The sequence below is a fragment of the Dama dama genome, chromosome 18 (assembly GCF_033118175.1).
Source record: "Dama dama isolate Ldn47 chromosome 18, ASM3311817v1, whole genome shotgun sequence".
NCBI classification, from domain to species: domain Eukaryota; kingdom Metazoa; phylum Chordata; class Mammalia; order Artiodactyla; family Cervidae; genus Dama; species Dama dama.
In genome coordinates, this window is record NC_083698.1 from 98,837,885 (window position 1) to 98,860,370 (window position 22,486).

A 22,486-nucleotide genomic window follows, 5' to 3' on the forward strand; every position below is an offset into this window, starting at 1 on the left:
GCCATCACACAATTCCTAGATGAGGAAACATTTTCAAATTGCATGGATTATTAACATAGGCAATACAATTATTTACTCTTAATTATAGATATTAAGCTATTTTACAAATAAGCACTGTAAAAGGTTACTTAAGGTCTTCCATGGGAGTGGTGGGTTTTTATTAATAAAAAAAATTCACATAGGGAATTCCCTGGCAGTCCCATGGTTAGGACTATACACTTTCACCGCTAAAGGTTCAGGTTCAATCCCCAGTTAAGCAACTAGGATCCCGAGAGCAGCAAGACATGGCAAAAAGAAAAAAGTATATAATTAGAACTAGGAACAAAAACACCATTATTTGTGGATCCGAAGCAAGTTCAACTACCAGAGGATGGCAGCAGAAACTGACAGTGCCTCTGACCAAGAAAGGAGGCCTAAGGGTTAGTCTTGCAAACTCTAAAATACAAAACAGTTTGTAAGGTTGTCCTCTATATCTCAAACATTTCTCAGTAGGCTAGATATTTTAGGAGAGATGTCAACTTTTCTCAATTAAACTATGTCCACAGAAATCTGACTCGTGGATGAACTGATCCAACAGGCGATGCAAGAAACAAGTAGAACATTTTGACATCTGCACATTTCAGAACGGCCTATTACACAAAACAGGAAGCCAAATCATGGGTTTTAAAAATTGTTTTATTTGGGAAAAGTGCGTCTTACAAAAGGGCAGCTGCAAAATACAGAGACCTCTGCAACAATTAGTTTGTTTTTATCTTTTTTTCTTTAAGTGAAAAGAACGAGTGATATCCGTGGCATCAGAGCAGTAGATGGACATATCCGGGGCACCTCCAAGTTATTTTCAAGAAAGAGCAACAGAACGCAAAGCTAAAATTTCCGATCGAGGAATTCTTCTAACAATTTAACATTAGCTTATCTTGTGGATTACCACCCTCTGTTTCCCCTTTTAGTGGAAAAGCCTGACTTACTATACTGCCAACCAATGACTCCATTACAGGAAACAGCTTAGAACGTAGTTTTGAATCTGTCTAGCTGCAAAGCTTGGGGATGGAATGAGGCAAATACCCACAAAAAAGGAACACAAAAACCTGACCAAAAACGCCTCAAATGAGGACAAAGGTTTGTCAAAAAGTGCCTGGACTGAGAAGTCTAGGAGATCATACAACATTAAACACAACTGTGGACCCATGCCCTAGGTTGTGTTAATACATGGGATAACCAGAAAGTTTGCACTTCTATGGCTAAGCCCATTTCTCTATTTATACAGACAGAGCTAGCACTGCTCTATTAACAGTTACCAATAAACTGCTTTGTCCTTTAAGATCTATTTGCCACACGAGGCTGAAACCACTAAACTGAGTTTTTTCGCTAAGGCTACAAACACTGCATCTATGCAGGGATGGGAAGCTTGTCACGCACGCACACTCACATATCCCAAGTCCATCAGCCTTGGGGAGTCAGCTTCCAACTCTGCATTATTTTCTTCCACTCCCATCTTTTTATATGTGTTCTTTCACAATTTTCCTATCACGCTAAAGACAGTAAAAATCTCAGATACATTCACACCTGGTTCTGGTTACCCAGTAGTATTATTACTTGTGTGCAATGAAACAAAGACCAAAACCACAGGACGGGAGTGCACAGGGCGGGGATGACAGGACAGGGACCAGACAGAAAAACACACATGTGCAGATTTTACCAGAAACCAAGTACCTGCCTCCCAAGTCTACAGCAGGAGGAGGCTACTTGCTACAGTTCAGATCCTTCACCCATCACCCCGCTTCCTGGACCCCCAAAGCAGGGGCCAGTGTGGGTACTTCTGAACCTGGGGCCCTCCAAAATGAGTCCTGGAAATCCAGGTACGCTCCCCTCGAACTGTGTGGATCTGGTGGTAAAACGTGACGCGACAAACCTACACTAACTGTCTGACAGTTAAATTCATGTTACAAAAAAACTAACTTTCAGATTTATTTTTGTAACTTTTTCAAACAGAGAAAACAACATACTCCTTGGGGAAAGGTGAGGGGGTGAGAAGACAGGCCCTGGGTAAAAATGATCACGACAGCACCTGGAGTTGAGAGGCCTGCCTAGGAGAGCGGCCCGGGCACGGCCGCCACCCCGAGGCCCGCTGCCGTCTGAGGCTCGGCAGACCAGTTCACACACCCCGCCGAGCTGCTATAGATCCAAGTCATAAAAATCTTCCAGCTCATCGTGAAACAAGTCCCACTCGTCTTCAGAGTCTGTCAGGTCGTCGTCCCCACCTGCAGCCAAAAGCATAAGCAACATCTCGCCCAGCTCAAAGGTGACAACCTCCTCTTCGTCGTCAAAAGGGTTGCCGTTCTCCCGTTCCTCGATGAGCTCCCAGAAGTGGTTCCTTCGTTGGGCCTGTAAAAAACAAGGCCGTGATAGGGGTGGCACTGCCGGGCAGCATCTTCTAGTCTGTGGTTTCTAAGGCAAAACGTCCAGCACACCAGAGGGCATGACGAACCACGACTTCTGAGTTAGGGTCGACTTTTACCAATGCCTCCCCGCTGGTTACTCGGCACACCGGTTAAGTCTAGAGCCTTAAGCGTTCTAGCTTTTCCTCTCATAGCCCTCCCGGTTTGCTGAGGTTGGTCTCCTCCTCTAATCCTCTAGTCTCTCGCTCCTAGACCTGGGTCTTCACCTTCCCCTGCCCCTATCTGTGCGGGCCTCAGGCTCAGCGTGTGGCATTTCCCCTCCTTTAAAAGAACAGTGAGAGTTACCCGGTATCTGCTTGATGTTCCCACTTTCTGTCTCTGTGGCTCCTCTCTACGGCCATCAGGGTACGCATGCTTGTAAAAACAGTTCCCTCCAAATGGGCAGCTCCCACGGCCTTCATCAAAATACCTGCACGCCTTGTTGCTGGAAAGGAAAATATCGCAACCCTTATTCACGGTGGATTTCAGGTCTGTATTCGACTATCATCCAGGGTTTCTTTAAAATGGGGAGGGGATAGAACCGGTACGTCTGTTAACAGCCCTCCCCAAGGTGTGTTCTTAAACATGTGTGTGCTACCGCGTGAAAACACTGACTAGAACCAGAAACCGTTCAAGTCGAGCTGTTTAACAGCCCTAGAATCGCAGATCCAGCAGAGAGAGAACCTTCGAGAAGGCCCACACAGAAGCATACAGTAGGACAACTATGGCACAGACTCGGGGTAAGGCAGACCCCGTTCCTGGGGCGTCAGCCATACCAGCAGCGCAGGCTTCATTATAACACAGCCCCTGGGCGTGCACCCCAGCGACCGTGTTACAGCAAGACACACACCGGGTAAACGTCGTCAGGGGTGACAAACCGTACTGGGAAGTAAAAGAAAGGGTAGGAAGGAGGTAGGAGTGTATAATGCAGCACTGTTTCTTTTCAAAGTGAGCCCAAGCGACACGTTGGGATCTTAGCTTGAGAAAAGGCTGCAGTGCTCATACCTCATTGCCTCCTTGTATTTCTGAATGAGTTTCTGCTTCTCTTCTTTCTCCTCCACCCAGTACTCACTTGGAATGACAAAGTTAGATGTGATCCGGCATTCTGGGCAGGACCTGGGAAACAATGAACAGGCTGCAATGCAAATTCCCCTTTACAGGCCCACTCTCCTTCAAGGACACACCCTGGTGTGTCACCTCCAGATTTAAAGACTTAACTGAAAGGCAAATGGGCACTTCCTGCAAGGGTTCCACACAACTGACCATTTCCTTTTTTCGTAAGTTCAACTCAATGGCTAGCCAGTTCATTTAAAAAAATAACTTTAGGTTAAAAAAAACAACAACAAAAAGAAGACATTTCACACAGACTCCTTTTTCTTTCGTTTAAATAAATTTATTTCTTGTAACTTTGCTCTGTTTAGATTATGTAGTTTTTGTTCAGTTATGAGAACAATTTTTAAAGGATGGTGGATTATTGGCTAGCTTAATGGATGGAATAGGAAAGTGGAAAATGTAAAATGCCAGGAAACATACATTCAGAGCTAGATACGCTTCTCTGAGCCTAAACTGGCTAATCCATTAAACACAATCTCCTCAGAAAAAAGCACGAAGATTCTACTAACTGATACATAGGGTTTTCCTCGTTCAAATAAAAGTAGATATACCAACTAATCTAGAAGCTAGCTGAAATACAAAGAACTCCCAATTAGAAGAATACCCCAGTTTCGAGATAAAATGCATGCATTTAAATGCGGTCCATCTGGCTGAAAGTTGGCACAAGATACTAAATTCTTCCCCAAAATAGAAAGCACAAACGAAGATTGGGGAGGAGTCTCACTTTATGATCTTGCTCTCAAATTGCTTAGCACTCCTCCACTTGCGAATACACTTGAGACAGTAGGTGTGGTTGCAGTTGGAGAGAATCCCGAAGCGGCGCTCGCTGGGGCTGGCTTTCTCGTAGACCACCTCCATGCAGATGCCACACACCATGTCCTTGCTGCGCTGCACCGCGAACGAGAGCTCCATGTCCTTCTCGTGGGCCTCGATGCAGGACTAGAGAGTGGACAGAGAGGGGCAGTCAGGTCGTGGAATCGACAGACCGCTAAGAACTCCTGTTCAGAGAGCCAAACAGCCAACGGAAAAGAGAACTGTTCCCAATATGACACCAGAATCAGCTTTGTTTGCCAGGCGGCACAGGTGTGCTGATGGAGGGACTTCACGATACTGTCAAGTCAAACTCTGAGGACTCAACTTCAAGAACTAAAGAATTGCCTAGTTTTCTCTATCCTGCACCTCAACCTTTGTTACCCACATTACAGGCTGTTTTTCATACTGTTTGTTGATGTACTTGTTTCTAGATGGAAAATGTAATTAGGATTAAGACTCTAGTTTGCCACTTGTCAGAAAATAAGAGTGAAGGAAACTAACATTTATTAGATGACAATTATGTGCCAGGCATGTAAGTTTCACATTCAAAATAAAACAGTATTGAGATATATAATGTCATACTATATAATGCATGCACTCAAAGTATACAATGAAATGGTTTTCAGTACATGCAGAGTTGTACAAACATCACCTCAGTCTGTATCAGGACATTTTCATTACCCCAGAGAAACTCCAAATCCACAGTAGTCACCTCCCCTCAACACCCTCAGTCCTAGGCAATGACAAATCTGTGGATATGCTTATTCAGGGCATTTCATAAAAAATATGTGGTCGTTTGTGACTGGTTTTGCTCAGTTGACTACATTTTCAAGGTTATCTATGTCTTAGAATATATGACTCTCATTTCTTTTTATTGTTGGGTAATATTCCATCGTAATGGAATATTCTCCAGTAATATTCCACTGGAGAGACCAGTTAGTTTTTCCATTCACCAGATGACAGATACTTTGGTTGTTTCCACTCTGGAGCCATTATGAATAATGCTATGAACATTCATGTACACGTTTCTGTGTGGACATCACATACTTTTAATTTTAAATGAGGTATAATTGACATAACATTATACTACACATATTTTATTCTATAAAAAACATGCTAGTTATTATACCATGCTTCACCCCCACCCTCACAACCAAATTAATTTTTATTAAACAGAGATGATTATGATTAGAAGCAAAATTTCCCCTAATCAGGTTTGCAATACAGTATGCTCACAAACAAACAAACAAACAAAAAAAAGATATAAATGGGCTTAAAACCATAGTCTGAAACCATCATACACTACTACTGAGAATGTAAAATGGTACAGTCACTGGGAAAAAGTTGCTCAAAATATTAAGCACAGAGTTACCATATGACCTAGCAACCTTATTTTAAGGTAATTAAAATGTATGTCCACAAAACTTTATACATGAGTGTTCAGGGGATTATTCTTAATGGGCAAAAGGTAAAACAACCCAAATGGAAAAACAAAATGTCACACAGCCATCCAGAGGATTACTATGCAGCCATGAAAAGGACTAAAGTGTAGATACACACTAAAACATGAACAAACCCTGAAAACATTATGCTACTGTTTTAGCCAGTCACAAAAGGCCACATATGATTCCATTCATAGGAAATTCCCATAACAAACAAAAAAATCCATGGAGACACAAAGTAAATGAGTTGTTGCCAGGAGCTGGAGGAAAGGTAGAATGAAGACTAAAGGAGTTAATGAGTATTAAGTCTCTTTTCTGGGGAGAATGAAAATGTCCTAAATTAGACATTTAGTGGTCATGGTTGAACAACTATGCAACTGTATTAAAAACCAATGAAATATGCCTTTTAGAAGAGTAAGCTGTATAGAACTTGAATTTCAGAAAAGCCTAATTCCTGATAAAACAGTCAAGAAGGCCAGGAAGGGAAACACTCCTACTTAAAAAGAACCATTTGATTCACCCAATGTCTCTTTGACATCAGCTGACAGTGTTGTGAAAGGGCAGACATTTCTCACACCTGTTAGCATGCGTGCTTCCTTCTGACTTACTTTTATATGCTGTGACCTCTGGGCGGCATCCACGGGATGGAGGACCTGCAGCCCGCACATGTCACACGCGTCTCCATGCAGATACGCGCAGTTCTCCCCATAGCGGCACTCCCCCACTGCAGCGTAGGGGCAGAGCTGCTTCTTGGTCTCCACTGCACTTTGCTCCTTCTCTGCGTCTTCCTTGGTCACTGAGCCCTGCAGCGGGGCTTCAGCGGAGGAAGGGGCAGCTGAAAAATGTTTAAGAGGGTGGTAAAGGTCCGAAATGGTGAAGGCAGATACATGAACTAGTCTCGCTAAAGAGGATAAAAAGAACTTAAGAGAAACTCTCAAAATAGTCTATTGAAACTAATCCCCCCACTCTTGAAAGAAATGAATGTCTTTTGTTACTGATATTTCCAAGATTAGCCTTATTTAAAAAAAAAAGCTTTTTAAAAAAAGTTTCTGAATGCATTTCAACTGTACTGATTAAAGGAGATAAACGTCCATTTTTCAAAACATTCTACATTCATTACTATTGAAAGTCAAGAAGTTTCTTTTGTTCCACCTGTTTTTTTTTTTTTTCAAGGCAACCTAATTTAAGAATATTAAGACTAGGCTAAATATGAAAATTGGAAGCAGGAAAGTTGCGAAAACTTAGCTAATAAAACACTCTCTAGCCTTCTAACTTTTTTTTCTTCAAAGACACTCACTCCGGCCACAGTAGGGCTGCCCCGGAACAAACTCGATGGCATTCACCCAGTCTTCTGAACCGGCTCCTACAGTAGTTGCAAAGTTTGAATTTCTTGACTCAGCTTCGCCCATATTCATATCAACAGTCGGTCCAACTGATGAGAGACTCGAGGAAGCAGCAAGGGATGACTTTGCAGTTAGATCTGTAGCAGTTGCTTCTTCCTGTTTCAGCGGCTTACTATGTTCATATCTTGACAAGAAAAGAAAATTTACAAAGTCAGCCATCACTGTCTAACCAGAAGCATCTAGATGGAATATACATTCCCAATCCTGTCCTTGGGTTCTTTTCCAATTACTGTGCCTATGAATCATGTGGGAAACTGTTAAAAGGCAGATACCCAATTTCTGAGTCTGGAGTATAGCCCCTAATTTTGCATGTCTCTGACAAGTCCCCGCATGATGCCAACGCCACTGATCCAGGGACCAGTTTGAGCAGCAAGGCCACACAGATTCAGGGCTCTGCAGGTCAAACCACCAATGTCACAACCATTTAAGTCTGTAGCTGTAGCTCCAAAGCAGCCATGGCATTATCTAAACAGCTGTGCATTTGACTTGTGTTCCAATAAAACTTTACATAAACAACATCCAGTCACACGTACTCTACAGGCCATAGTTCACCCACCCCTGCTGTAGACCATCTATTACCCCTCAAACTGCACTCTCATTAGGAGTTTCAGGAGCTGACAATCTATCGTTACCACGGCAACTCCACTAAAAAAAAAAAAAGACTATGCAGCCAAAACTGACTGACTAAACAAAGCAAGGTTGACACTCAAATCCGACAAGTAAAAATGTGGACCATTTTAGCAACACATAAATTAAAATGCTCCCAATATTAAAAGGGAGAAACAGTATTTATAAAATATACAATGTGTTTTCCTTTTCTCCTACATCCATCCACTCACCTACTCTTCTGAACTCTTACCCTGTACATTTCCCGATTCCTTGTCATCTGTAAAATTATTCAACCTTATCTCCAAATACAGAAAAAGAATTTCCCTCAAGAAGCACCTTGCTGCTTGAGAAAATCCTCACAATTCTTCAAATATTTTAGGCTGTGAGGTTCACTCAGACACACAAAATTAATGATGAACGCAGTATTGGGTTGGCCAAGTTCATCTCAGTTTTTCCATAGCATCTTACAGAAAAACCTGAACCAACTTTTTGGCTAACTCAATCCAAAAACTGCTATAATGTATAGTATGTATGTATCTAGCGGTTCCTGACAGTAATTAACTCACTGGCAATACTAACCATGGGTCATCTGTGTTACAAATGTCTGCGTTTACATCTAAAACATTCTAACTGAAGACTGCTCTTTAACATGGCAAACATTTGCTGAGCTGGCTTTTATCATTTTATTATCTCAAACCCTCCTATTTCAACTCTTAAGCATTAGGTAACCTACTTTAAGTATCCTGGTATCAGCCACAAAAAGCCAGTGCATTTTATCCAAGGCTGGAATTATGCAAGCTAAAGATCATGAATATGCTTTTTCACTTGGACAGTCTCACTTCATCATCAAAAATATATTAGGGATGATGTGTTGAGTAGTGTTCTAGCTCTAATGTGACTCTAAAGCTGCCCTGTAAAACAGCAGCCATTAGCTGTATCTAATTATTTACACTTACACTCAAAACTCAGTTCCTTGGTCCTTGCACTAGCTACATTTTCAAGTGTTCAGTAGTCACACGTAGCTAGCAGTTTCTTCTTTGGGCAGCAGATAGAAAGCTTTCATGCCATCATTAAGTTCTACTGAACAGCATTCCTCTGAGGTTTTAGAGCTTTCGGGAACCTTAGAAATCTAGTCCCCAGTCCTCACATTTCAATTACTTTCGCAGCCTTGAACTTAGAAAAGAACCCAGGTTTTGGAATTAAGATGCCAGCTTCACCAATGAAGACAGCCTTCAGGAAATTTTAAAGGATTGAGTAAAACTAAATCTCAAGATGCGTAAAGGGTCTAAGAACTAGCTCCAATGCCCATACTTTAGTTTCTGTTCTTTCTCCTTTGCCACATTCATTTGAAGAATTTCAGGTTAAATGACTCAAATATCTACTTAAAAAACAGAATTAGAATGCTCATTATCATCTATCAAATGGCACATATGACAAAGCTGGTTTTTTTTTTTTTTTTTTTTTTTTTTATTTATTTGGCTGAGCTGGGTCTTAGCTGCAGCTTGTGGGAACTAGTTCCCTAACCAGGAACAGACTCAGGTGCCCCCTGCATTGGGAGTATGAAGTCTTTGACACTGGACCACTAGCAAGTCCCACCACAAGTTTTTTGAAAGGATTGCATTTTGTTTTTAAGGTAAATTTATCAAGGAATCAACAAGGTATAATATTTTTGATAGCATAGAATATTAGCAAGAAGGTTCACATTTGTAAACAGTGCAGAATAGATCTGTATAAAATATACTTCTGAAGTAAAAATTTTTAGGTAAGCACCATGAAAGATAGAGCACAAGAAAGAACCAATAAATTAAGAAAGAAAAAGCAAGACTCCTATTCTGAAAGGAATTTGCTAAAAGCTAATGGTTCAGTGAAGCAGAGAACTTTTAGAATAGGAACTGGCCAACTACAGGCCTCAGGTCAAACCCAACTGGAGCTAGGAATTGTTTTTTGACATTTTTAAATGTTGGGAAAAAAGATCGTTTCATGACATGAAATTAAATTTCAGTGTCCCAAAATAAAAGTTTCATTGGAACCTAGCCACACTATTAGCTTATGTATTATGTAGGGTTGTTTTTGTGCTACAAGAGACCATATGGCCTGCCTAGCTAAAAATACTAATTCTCTGGCCCCATACTGAAAGTCTGCCAGCCCCGGCTAATCATATCTACTGGATTCACAGTCATGACAGTGGCTTTGTTAACGTTATTAAATTAATTCTTTAATGAATTATCACAGAATCGCTGATCCTTTTTAGCCAAAGTGTTGAATGGGGGATTAATGCTGAGACAACATTGAAACCAACATTGTGTTTTCCTTTCATATCTTGCAAAGAGTACTCCGATACAGTTTCCAGCGAAGGAAGTTTAATTTTTCTTCTACACAAAAGAACCACACTTCTCCATCTTGTTGGCTTGCAATGCCCACCACCCCACCCTTACGAGGTTTGGTATCTGCCTTTTAAGCTTTTAATGTATAGGATTCAGTAGGTCTACAGTGAAAACTCCTCCAAAGGGGAATTCCCTGGCAGTCCAATGGTTAGGACTCCACGCTTCCACTGTAGGGAGCAAGGGTTCAATCCTTGGTAGGGGAACTAAGATCTCACATGCTGTGCAGTCAAAACAAACAAAAAACCCTCCAAATCAACCATAACCATAGTTGTCAAAGAAGGCAATCCTGTCCCTTTCCCAAGTGGGTATTTAGAAACAATGACTGGGAGTTCTGTGGCACTTACTAAGGATACTAAGGAAATCAACCCTGAATATTCATTGGAAGGACTGATGTTGAAATCCAATACTTTGGCCACCTGATGTGAACAGCCAACTCATTGGAAGGCAAAAGGAGAAGGGGGTGGCAAAGGATGAGATGGTTAGATAGCATCACTAACTCTATGGACATGAAATTGAGCAAGCTCTAGAAGACAGCAAAGGACAGGGAGGCCTGGTGTGCTACAGTTCATGGGGTCACAGAGTTGGACAGGACTGCAAGACTGAACAAGGATGTTAGATCTTGGACAACAGTCCTGAGCAACAAAGAACTGGCCTCACTTAAATAACAGGGCCACGTCATGCAAAATGAATACAGCAACATTTCTGAGCTGCTGGAACTAGGGTATCATCTTTCATTTATAAACTGCTGCCTTTATGAGGAGTTAAATTATTTGAAATCCCTGGACATTGGTCAAGCTGTATAACAAGATCCCTACATAAGAGATATCTCCCCCACCTCCAGTGTCAAGTTTTTACCTTGTATGTACTAGAGTATTTATTTCATCTATTAAAATGTTATGCTTCTCAAAAAAACCCCCAAAAACCCTACATAGTAAGAGTGAAAAGTAGGCTTAATCCCCCAAGTCTATTTTTAACAAGGAAACAGTCTTGGAACAAGCCCATAAGACTCCTTCCTTAGCTACTCTATAATCAAGCTCTTAATAATCACCTTTATCAGCCAGTTCCAAACAATTGTCACCAAACTTTCCTCTCAGGCAGACTATTAGGATATAGGTTTCTCTAATTCCTTTCACTTATATCCTGAGAGTTCTAAAGCCAGCTCAAATCAGGATCATTCTCCCTAAAAGGGAGCTGTATACCCTTTAAAAAGAAAACTAAAACTGTCTCCCACGAGGAAGCCCACTCTGAATACAGGGTTATGCGGAAGATGGGCTTCTATACTGCTGTCCCAAGGAGAACGTGGAATGCTGCTGGGGCTGGCAGAGGTCCCTGAAAAATAAGCTGATTTAACACAAGAGAGTCTAGGATTCAGCTCGGATTTCTTCAGTTTAACCTTATTTCCCAAACATTTCAGCTGTATGGTCCAATTGGAGGGGCACCTCTTCTGAAATAAGAGGTTCATCTGTTACCAACCATACTCATCCACAGTCTATATTCTCTCTCTCTGCTCAGCACCTCAGAGTCCATCTCCACTCTCGCCCATGTTCAACTCCTCTCTCTCTATAGTCAATAAGGTCTCTCAACTGACTGCCGAGTCAAGGAACAGAACTGCCCTACAATTAAGTTGGACCGTCCTACTACAAAGGAGCAATCGCTCATTTCCGGTAGGACGGATTAACTTTTGCCCTCTTTAATATTGTGACTACAAAAGACATATCTGGGTTATTTAGTTTTAGTTTTTTTTCTTTTACGGGAGTGTCATTGTATCATTTTTTCCTTTCCAACAAAACTGCAAAAATTTAGCAGAAGGTGAAATGACAGACCACATGGAAAGAATCTTTTCCTTTTTCTCTCCTCTTAACTAGATTTCCTAGTAAAAAAGATGTGAGGTAACCTAACATCAATGTCCTGCTCATCAATAATTTCTTAGTCTTTTGAACCCCAATAGCTGACACAATTCTTTTCTGCTAAAACTGGATACGACATTGTCAAAGTATCTTTTCTAGTGATGGTCCTCCCTTCAACAGGTAGAGCCCAATTTCTTTCCCCTTGTACATGCACTGGACTTAGTGACTCGCTTGTAATAAACAGAATATAGTGGAAGTGACAGCCTGCGACTTCTGAGACTAGGTCATAAAAAGGCACTGTTGCCTCGTCCCTGAGGTCTCTCTTCAGTCACTTACTCTGGGCACAGGTTAATGTGAGGACACTAACACAGCCCGAGGGAAATGTCCACCAGGCAAGAGACTAAGATATATGAGTTAGCCATCTTCAAAGTGATCCGCCAGCCCCCATTCAAGACTTGCAGAGGATGGCAGATGCTGGCAGCCTGGCTGAAATCTTGGCTGCAATTTCTTGAGAGCCTGAGCTAGGACCACTCACCAAGCTAAGGCACTCCCAGATTCCAGACTCCAGCAACCATGAGATAATAAATATTTACTGTTTCCAAGATGCCAAATTTCAGGGTAATTTCTTTAACAGCAATAGAAAATTAATACTCCTAGGTATTTTGTAAACTAGCTCTACCCAATGGCTAGCAGAACCCACTGCTGCTGAACTACAATTTGATAAGACTATGGTGCCAATTCAATGAAGAAGAATAGAGAGAACTTCATAGCTGACCTCTCTTGTTCTCCACCATTCTAGGAAGCCAGACACTGCTAAAGCATTTTCCATAATGTCAGCTTATAACTTAGTCTTGCAAGCTCAGGTGGTTTAGGGAAGTTTAGTTGGAATGACAAGCCCTCTTAAGTAGTAACCTAATACACTACCCCAAATGCCTATGATCCCATTTTCTCTCCATAATTCAATCTAATAGAGAACTGAAACCAGTCCCAACTGGTCAAACATGCACCTTATTCTTGGTCTTGAAAAGGAAATACCATTAACAAACATGCCTTCACCACACCTTATCCCTAGGTCTGCCCAACATGCTCCTCAGGCACTACTTAAACTTAGGACTATATTATAAATGCATTTTGTAAATGTAATAATACATTCTTTCCAAGTGAGAGATCAGAGATCTATCAGAATGTGCTAACATCCCTAAGGAGCACTTTTTAAAGTACTATTCAGGGAATTCCCTGCCAGTCCTGTGGTTAGGACCTAGCGCTTTCACTGCCATGGCCCACATTCCATCCCTGGTCAGAGAACTAAGATCCTACAAGCCACACAGCAGTATTACTTTATAAATCGATTATTTACAAAGCTGTTGGAATTTCATGTTTTACTCTCAGTTTTTTCTCCCAACTTCTCCATCCACCCCGAACAAAACTAAATTGGAAACAAACTCTTACCTGCAGCGGTCTCCATAAATACAGTACCCTCGCTGAAAATACTTGCACACTACACCATATGGACTGTCAGAGAGGTCGTGTGAGTAGCGACAGTTATCTCCTTCCTTACAAACCCCATGCATGAAATACCTGTGAGACAAAGAACCACAAGTTGGATTACAAGCCAGTACTCGACTCATGACTCACACATTCTTTTTTGTTTTATTATTATTACTATGTATTTTTGTTGCACTGGGCCTTTGGTGCAGTGTGCGGGCTTAGATCTGGCATGAGATCTTAGTTCACCAACCAGGGATTGAACCCGGGCCCCCTGCATTGGAAGCATGGAGTCTTATCCACTGGTAAGTCCCCATGGCCAATATATTCTACCACTAACACATGAGCACTAACTCTATACTAGTAATATATTCTTTTATATTCTTTGTACACAAACATGAGAAGTGAACACAAAGATAGTTGAACTAGACCATATGATCATAAAATTATCTATAATGGTACCACAGGAAGGCTGCCTGTAGACAGAGGCACCAATTTAGATTTAAACTTGGAGGTCATCCTTAATCTTGTCTCTGCAAGTTGTCTGACCACTGCTCTCAATTTACACTCCTACAATTTACAGCTTCTCGTTTTCCACTAACTTTTTAGTCATAATCTTTATCTGCAGCTTTATCTGTTTAAAAAAAAAAAGAAAGAAAGAAAGAAACAGGGTAAACTGGAACAGATCAGACTACTGTGTTTCAATTCTTTGAGAAACCATTTTAATTCTTTAAAAGTCACATGTGAGAACACAAGTAACATTTGTTGCAAAGGTATGAGCAAAGGGAAATCACTTTCTGTCCTTCATTTACAGACTCTTGTTCCTCTGCCTTACAGGAGAACATGTGTAGCTAAGTAGAAATTTCCAAAAACTGAGTTTGAGTCAGTTTCTAAGAAGACTTGGGAGTTTGCTTTGTTTTTCTGTCACTAAGTCGTGTCCAGCTCTGTGACCCCGTGGACTGCAGCACACCAGGCTCCCTGGTCTTCCACTATCTCCCGCAGTTTGCTCAAATTCACATCCATTGAGTCGATAATGCCATCTAAACATCTCATCCTCTGCCATCCCCTTCTTTTGCCTTCCATCTTTCCTGGCATCATTGTCTTTTCCAATGACTCAGCTCTTAGCATCAGGTGGCCAAAGTACTGGAGCTTCAGCTAGAAATGCAATTTTGGACACCTTCCCTTAGACCTACTAAACTGAAAATGGGGCCAGGGCCAAGAAGAAATCTGAAGTAACTAGGCGGATCAGGGAAGTGATAAGGGTCTTATTTTTTGTAGATAACTGATAAGTAGAACCACCACCAACCCCTCCATCCTCCCTCTCATCATCTCATCACTGACTTTTGGTCTCTTTCTCTTGAACAGAAGATTTAATTTTGGCAAGTCATAACTGCCCCAAATGTGCATTTATGTGCAGCTGGGATGCGCTTCCTATGTGGCTCACTGGTAAGTGGTAAAGAATCCACCTGCCAATGAAGTCTGCCAATGAAGGAGACACCTGGATCAGGAAGATACCTTGCCTGGAGTAGGAAATGACAACCCATTCCAGTAGTTTTGCCGGGAAAATCAAATGACAGAGGAGCCTCGTAGGCTACAGTCCATGGGATCACAAGAGTGGGTCCACTGGATTGAATGATGTATAGAAAAGAGATTCAGTCATATTTACTTAAAGGAGCCTTGAAGAAGGCTGCTTCAAACTGAAATGTGAAAGGTTCTATTCAGATTACTGGCAAATATAAACCTTCTATGTAAAGACACAAAGAAAAAAACGTAACATCTTGATAGGAAGAGCTGTAATTAGCAAGATCCTAAAGTACCCAAGGGTTTCAGTCCATACTGAAATGTAAGACTACAGTAGCAGGAAGTCAAATTCTAATTGTAATTAACCTAATTTCAACTTTTTTCAGGCTTAACAATCTAACAAGGTCTGAACTTTTGCACAACTATAGGGCAACTTTCTGCAAGCTTTGAAGCTGTCTGAGCACCACCTACACAAATATTAGTTTCCCCTGAGATTTAAAACTTAAAAAAAAAGGGCATGTGTTCAGTAAGTAGCAATTGTATAACGTCTTTGCTGGTACTCATGTTCGTTTCCACATCTCTCCTCTGTCCCTGCAGGCAAACACCCTGACTACATTTGTTTCCGGACTACATTTGTTTCCAAGGTACACATTTAACCAATCAGTTAAGAAAGACTAAGGCAGCCAACAGGGAAAGAAGACCTGGATGTCATGCCGTAAGATTTTAAGCAACTGGAGTAATTTAGCCAGGAGAAGACAAAGGAGTCACCTCCAGCACTATTCCTGGCAAAGTAAATACATGTGGGAAGTTACATCATAAATGTGATTTAATGTAAAGACTGAGAACTAGAACTATTATTCAGCAATGGCATAAGCTCCTGCGATCCAGAACTAGCAGCACTGAAGAACTCAAGCAGACACAAAATCGCCTGATACTGTGACATCAAGGGAAACCCTAGAATACAAGCCCTAACTAGTTACTGCCAAATACTAAGCATCATTTTACAGGGGCGTTTGGTACATACCGTCTGGGTTTCTGGTTTGTTTTTCGTGCCTTTTTTCTCTCAGTCTTCACAGTGATATCCCTCCTTGCCAACCCATCTCTACGTCTAAGAGATTATGACATGATAGTGTAAGTTACAACAGAAAGAGGAAAAAATGTCAACTCTTCCAAGAATTTCTACCGTTACAAAACCAATCAAGACACAAGCACTTTTCTTTTTTAAATGCCACAGCCAAAAGCCATCACCCAAATTCATCTTGATGACATCGTCCAGTCCAGGCTGAGCTTGCCTTTGTTGTTAAAGGCTGGGCCACAGGATTTCTAAGCATCCTTCCGCCTTGAAGATTCCATGATGCCAACCAGACATTGTCCAGTAATAAAGACAAATACAACTGACTAGAATCCCTGACTGCTGTACCTCTTGGAAACCGAGGCACTTTTACCAAGATACATACAAGAAACCCCAAAAGCTTGTGAGGGTACAAGAGAACCAAACAAGACCCTCAAAGTACTTACAGGTAGGCATCTGGGATTGTTAATAGAAATTACAGAATATTAAGTAAGTTGGCAGTTAATCACTTAATCTGCTGTGACATTTCTTACTTTGTTACTTAATTCTTGACAAGTACATGTACCCTGGGCTTCCCTATTTCTCAAACTGTAATTTTGAGAAATTCCTGGTGTTTAAGAACCGGAGTTTATTCTGCCTTTTATCTTCTAGAGGACATGTACAAATAATACTTAGCAGTGTCTAAATTCAAAACTACAACTTGCAAGTTGTAAACAATTTCATTGTTTTAATACCCCACACTCAGGAAAACTAGAAGCAACAGCATTTCTATTTTACAGAACTCCTCTAATAAGTTATCAGAATAGCCTGGTGGGGGCAGCATAACACAGTTCTTTGGGAAAACTATGTCTAGGTTTTTAAGCTGTTAAAGTAGCACAATGAGATAGATTTTTTTTTTTAATGAGACAGAATTTTTAAGAGAAATATTTAGAAAAGACTAACCAACAAGAAAATGCAGAGGATTCTGAGCAATTAAAAACAAATTTCCAACATCCAAACAACTTCTAAGGATTATACCCTTGAAGAAAATAGCCCTAGTCAAATTCCTAGATACAGGGGGGAAAGGGGTTCAAACTAGAACACAGCACTATCTTGAATTCTCTTCAAAGGAGAGTTTGCTATCAAACACAAAGCAAATATTTATAATACAATGCATTCCTGCCTTTTCTTCAACATCTACCTCTATGTCTCCCATTGTAAGCACAAATACTTATTTACAGAATAACTGAATGAGGTTAGTCCCAGAAAGATACACATACCAGGCACAGAATAAAGCCCTACAGATACAATGATAAACAAAATAGGGCCCCTGTTCTCAAAAAGCTCAAAGTTTACAATAAATGAATGAATATATATGTGGTATTCCCCTAGACAAAGCAGAAAGATTTTTAATAGATCATGTTAGTACTTAAAACAAACTGAAAGTAATGTCAAGTATTAAAACCCAAGACATCAATTAGTCTGTACTTTTTACTGGATAATAGTTTCAAGTAAAAGCTATAGGTTGCTTTATATGAAAAACAACAATAGCGTGTCTAACCCTGTATCTGATACAAAATGCTTATTAGAAATAGCTTACTCGATGATGTAAATTTCCTAAATATATTAATCTATTAGGGTTCATGTGCAAGAAATTCACGCTGGTCCTGGAGTGATCTAGAATACTTCAGAAACTCAAAGATCTAAAGGTAGGCAAAGAGGAACTGATCAGTCTAGTGAGCTGTTCTGAATTCTCATGACACTGGTAAGGAACTAGAAAAGGGGAAGTAGATCAGGGAAAAGTTTCTAACAGAGAGGAAAGTAAAGTGCAGAAGGGACAATGCTTTCTCTGCAGACATGAGTTGAGCTCAGACAGACACAACAGGATAATAATGAGACAAGTAATATAAAGTAATGTCAAGCTAGTGATGGGTATTCAAAGCCAAACAATAACTGAGATTAGAGTCGGTGTGTATTGATAAAATTAAGGCACTGCATGGAGTTCTTAAAGAATCCACATATTAAAGGATGATTATTCTCAGTGCATGCAGACAGATTGGAACTGCAGGGTAAAAGACTAGAAAATTCAGGACTATAAAGGTTACACTATTTTAAAAGATTCAGCTAACACATATAAAGCAATTGCAGCATTGCAGAGAAAACAGAAAAAACAGACTCAAAGACCTGGTTCCATGAGTAGGAATTTTAAAATTCTCATTCTTTGGGATACTGCACAATATTCTCAGATCTACAGATGACTGAAAAAAACTACCTGAAACAGGTTTTATGCTTTCTCTATCCCGTTATTGAAAATAATTAAGCTTACCATTCATGTCTTATCTTAAATGTATCATATTAAGCACTGAGAACGCTTCACCCCTGTTAATACCAGGACAGTGAGTTCTGTATATTAAAAAATATTTTGAAGTATTGATATCTGCATATAAATTACCCCCCTAAGTGAATAACGGCGTTTCAACTGATTTTTCAACCGACAGAAAAACAAAAGCTTCTAGTCGCTTACTGATCACTTAAGAAAAAAACTCAAGTACGACATCCAATTAAATGCCCTTATCTTAGACGCACAGCCACACGTCCGCATAACCGTCCTCTATTAATCACTTATTTTTTTCAAATATGTTCATCTGACATCCCAAACCCCAAACAAAATCCGTCTCCCTGCGGAACGACGAGCTCCCCGACTCCCTTAAGACGCGTGGACTTGAAAACAAGACACCTTCCAGCCAGGGTGGGGGGAACGGGAATGCCAGCTCGTAAACACCTAAGGTGGTGCAGAGGACCCCCCGGGCCGGCACTCGGCTCGGAGACAAAGCTCAGAACCGCCCAGCCCGGTAACACACAAGAGGAGAAATCACAAAAGCTCCCCGCTCCGGGCGGGGCCCGAGAGACCCGGGAAGACGTTACAAACGGATGACACCGCGGCGGGGCCGGCGGTCGGGCCCCACTTCTCGCCCGTGGGCCCGCGGCGGCGATCGCCGGCCCGGCAGGGCTGCGGGGATGCGGGCTCCGGGCCACACAGCCAAACCCCCTTTTGGAACCGGCGAGTTCGCAGGCCGGGGGTTGGGGTGGGGGGGATCGGCGACAATCAAAGGAGGGAGGAGTCAGCCCACCTCCCTCCCCGCGCGCGCCGCGCCGCTCGGCCCGGTGCGGGGAGGCGGAGGGCGGTGCGGCGGCTCCGCAGCGGGGCCGCGCGCCCGGGCCTCGGCGGCCGGCGGGGGTTGACGCAGCGCGGCGACCGCGGGGACCGCAACGCCGGCTCGCTTCCCACCTCCGCCCGCCCCCGCCCGGCGGCCCGGCGGCCCGGCAGCCCGGCCGCCCGGCCGCCCGCCTCCTGCCCCCGCGGTCTCGGTCCCCTCCCCGCGCCCGGCGCCGGCCGCTCTGCGTCTCACCTGCAGGTGACCTGCTTAGTCCAGCCGCCGCCGCCGCCGCCGCCGCCGTCGCTGCCGCCTCCCCCGCCCCCCGCCCCCGGGGACAGCGAGGTGACTGCGGGGATAGGGGTGGGGGAGGCCGCTGCCGCCGCCGCCGCCGCTGCCGCTCCTGCTCCTGATGGTGTGGCTGTTGTTCCGGGAGCTGCAGCCTCCGCCATTACTGTTTATCCCACACAGCAATGGCGCCGGAACTTCCGGGATCACATAATTCCGGTCCGGCCGCGGCTAGAAGGCGGCCAGGCGACGGGTGGGGAGGGGAAGGACACTGAGGCGCCGGCTCGCTCCCCTCGGCCCCGGCGTCGCGTCGACGAGCGCTCTCGCCGCTCGAACTGCGGGCCGGGGCCCGAGCGCTCCCCCGGCCCGCCCCCAGCGCCCTCTGATTGGTGGACGAGGCGGCTCCGCCCGGGAGGGGCGGGGCAAGGGCGGGCTCCCCCAGGTGAGAGCCCACCCACCCCCCCCCCCCCCGCCCCACCTACTGCCCCCAGGTTCCTCGCCTAGGGAACCAAAGTCCTCATTTCAAGGGCACTCACCTGGAGGAGTCCTTCCCAGCAGAGGCTGGTGCAGTGGAGAGGCGGAACTGGGGTTGGGGTCGAGGGGTCCTGGGTTTGAATCCAGACTTTGCTGGTTCTACCAGTTAACATAACTGTACGAACTTGGACAGGATACCCATTATCTCTAGCCTCAGTTTCCTTGTCGGAGTAGGCTTTATATATGTTCATATATATATATTCATACATATATATATATGTTCATATATATATATATATATATATATTCACTGAGCTTTTAGTGCCTGGCCAGACTGAACACTTTTTTTTTTTTCAGACTGAACACTTTTAACAAAAGTTCTCTGCTGTTCTTCCCGTTAGAGGTGTGATCTCAACCCAAGAGAAGAGCAACGTGGCTAAGCAAAGGCTGTGCAGTCGGCTTGTCTCCCTTAACCTCGGGCCATCTCTCATTCCTAACAATGTAGTTTTGAGTCAGTTAACTTACCTTAGTGTTCCTCCTCTCCGTCTGTAAAATAAAAAATAATTTAAAAATAATAACAGGACCTACCCCCCAGAGAGTCTCCCCTGGTGGCTCAGATGGTAAAGAATCCGCCTGCAGTGGGGGAGACCTGGCTTCGGTCCCTGGATCGGGAAAATCCCTGGGTTGGGAAGATCCCCTGAAGGAGGGCATGGCAAACCTCTCCAGTATTCTTGCTGAGAGAATCCTAATGGACAGGAATCTGGCGGGCCACAGTCCATGGGGTCGCAAAGAATCAGACACAACTGAGCCACTAACCACACCTCTCTGAAGTACAACATCTCTGAAGATGGTTGTGAAACCATCATGTAAAACCCTTAATGGTGTGCTTCACACTACAGTTTTAATAGATACTGAATAATAAAAGCTGTCTGAAATATCCCAACTTCAAAGAGTTATTCCTAAAATTAGGAAAATTAAGAAGTACTTACTCTTACCTCCCCGTTAATGCTCCCAGTCCACTCAGATGCTGCATACTAAATCCTGAGCAGTTTTTCATAAGCCCTTAAATTTGCTTTTTTACGTAATTTCTTTACCTTGAGAAAGTGAAAATCCACCCCACTGATAATCAGACCACAATGTACCCAACAGACACAAACAAGGACAGTGGCAAAGCCAACAGAAAACAATGTTTCCCTCAAGGCCACAGAATGGCTGCAAAATGACTGACAATCCCCTTTTGAGAAAATGCAACATTTTTACTAATGACTTGCCCAGCCCCGCTTCATTTCTCCCTCCATTACCGGGTCCAAGCTCGATCTGCTTGCTGATGACAGGCTAATAAACTGAGAGATGAGGTGTAGAGGCCAGGAATAGGAAAGTATCAGCTGTGGACCGAGGTGGTAGCAGACTAGGTCTCTGAAACACCATCCTATGGGGGTCCTGGATGCCAGTTTCTTTTATAGAACAGGGAGAGACAGGAGGTGAGGAAGCAGCTTTATCTTGCAAAATAGGAGGGGCTGTGTTAATCGCTTTTTTTCTTGCAGCCATTGACAGGTGGTCATGGTCAGGTTGTCTCCCAGTGAGCAGAACAAAGCCACTTTAGTAACTCTGGGCAGAGGGCAGGGTTCCCTGAGGCAGGCCATAATGTATGATTATAACAAGAACAATGACAATCAAGGTTTCAGTCAAAGAATCAGATCCGACATGGAGTCAGACTTTGCTCTTCCCTGTTACCTGAGCTCCCAAAGATTTATAAGATACCCATTTGCTAAACTGATGCACCTCACGACAGCACCCAACCCAGAGCTGGTCTTCCATCTGCTTGTGCCGTTATCCAAAAAGAGCTTCAATCCCGTGAGAAGCCCCTCCCTGCTCCCTTTTCCAAGATGCCCACCTTCCTCCCCCATGTGGCCTCCCCTGCTGCAGCAAGTTAACCTCTTTGTTGGACTACAGGTGTGTTCCTGGTAGTTTTTATCTGTTAGGGTTTACCTGTTAAGTAACAACATTTTTGGGGGGTTGGGGGTCACACTGCACTGCCTGCAGGATCTTAGTTCCCCCATCAAGAATTGAACCCGTGCCCCCTACAGTGCAATTGCAGTCTTAACTACTGGACTGCCAGTGAAGTCTTTGCTCTATTTCTTATTGCATAGTTTTCACCTTCTAATTACTATAGAATTTGCTTTGTGTGTGTGTGTGTGTGTGTGTTTCTCCTAGCTAGAATATAAGCTTTGTAAGGCCAGGGATCTTTGCCTATTTTGTTCTGATATAGCACAAGTCTCTAGAACTATGTGTGACATATAGTAGTTGCTCAATAAAATATTTGGGCTCTGGGTGAGAGAATTCTCTGATGTTAGAAAAGTTACTATGTCTTGTTTCACCATCTATACCAAAAGGAATAATGAACAAAGAGTCATCTCTTTCTCTGGGAGAACGTTTTAGCACAAGGGCAATTCATGCATTTCTTCA

General features: G+C 42.9%; 1 protein-coding gene and 1 long non-coding RNA gene across 5 annotated transcripts; both read right to left on the bottom strand.

Annotated features, from left to right (window-relative positions):
- Positions 1–657: 657 nt before the first annotated feature.
- On the bottom strand, positions 658–19,887 carry MKRN1 (makorin ring finger protein 1). Of its 4 annotated transcripts, XM_061165924.1 has the most exons (9): positions 19,514–19,885; positions 16,077–16,160; positions 13,496–13,624; positions 7,101–7,330; positions 6,412–6,638; positions 4,273–4,487; positions 3,441–3,551; positions 2,742–2,880; positions 658–2,382 (listed from the first exon to the last, which is right to left on the bottom strand). In XM_061165924.1, exons 1-9 carry the CDS (start codon positions 19,708–19,710, stop codon positions 2,173–2,175), a joined length of 1,542 nt encoding a protein of 513 aa, XP_061021907.1. In that variant the 5' UTR covers positions 19,711–19,885; the 3' UTR covers positions 658–2,172. The 4 variants fall into 4 exon arrangements, with proteins under 4 accessions (XP_061021907.1, XP_061021908.1, XP_061021909.1 ...); XM_061165925.1 differs by lacking the exon at positions 16,077–16,160 and having other exon boundaries at positions 19,514–19,884; XM_061165926.1 differs by lacking the exons at positions 13,496–13,624; positions 16,077–16,160 and having other exon boundaries at positions 19,514–19,884.
- Positions 19,888–20,019: 132 nt separating this feature from the next.
- LOC133072551 (uncharacterized) lies at positions 20,020–21,458 on the bottom strand. The gene is made up of 3 exons (XR_009696768.1): positions 21,322–21,458; positions 20,546–20,566; positions 20,020–20,129 (listed from the first exon to the last, which is right to left on the bottom strand). It is a non-coding gene; the product is annotated as an uncharacterized LOC133072551 (long non-coding RNA).
- Between the last annotated feature and the right edge of the window lie 1,028 nt (positions 21,459–22,486).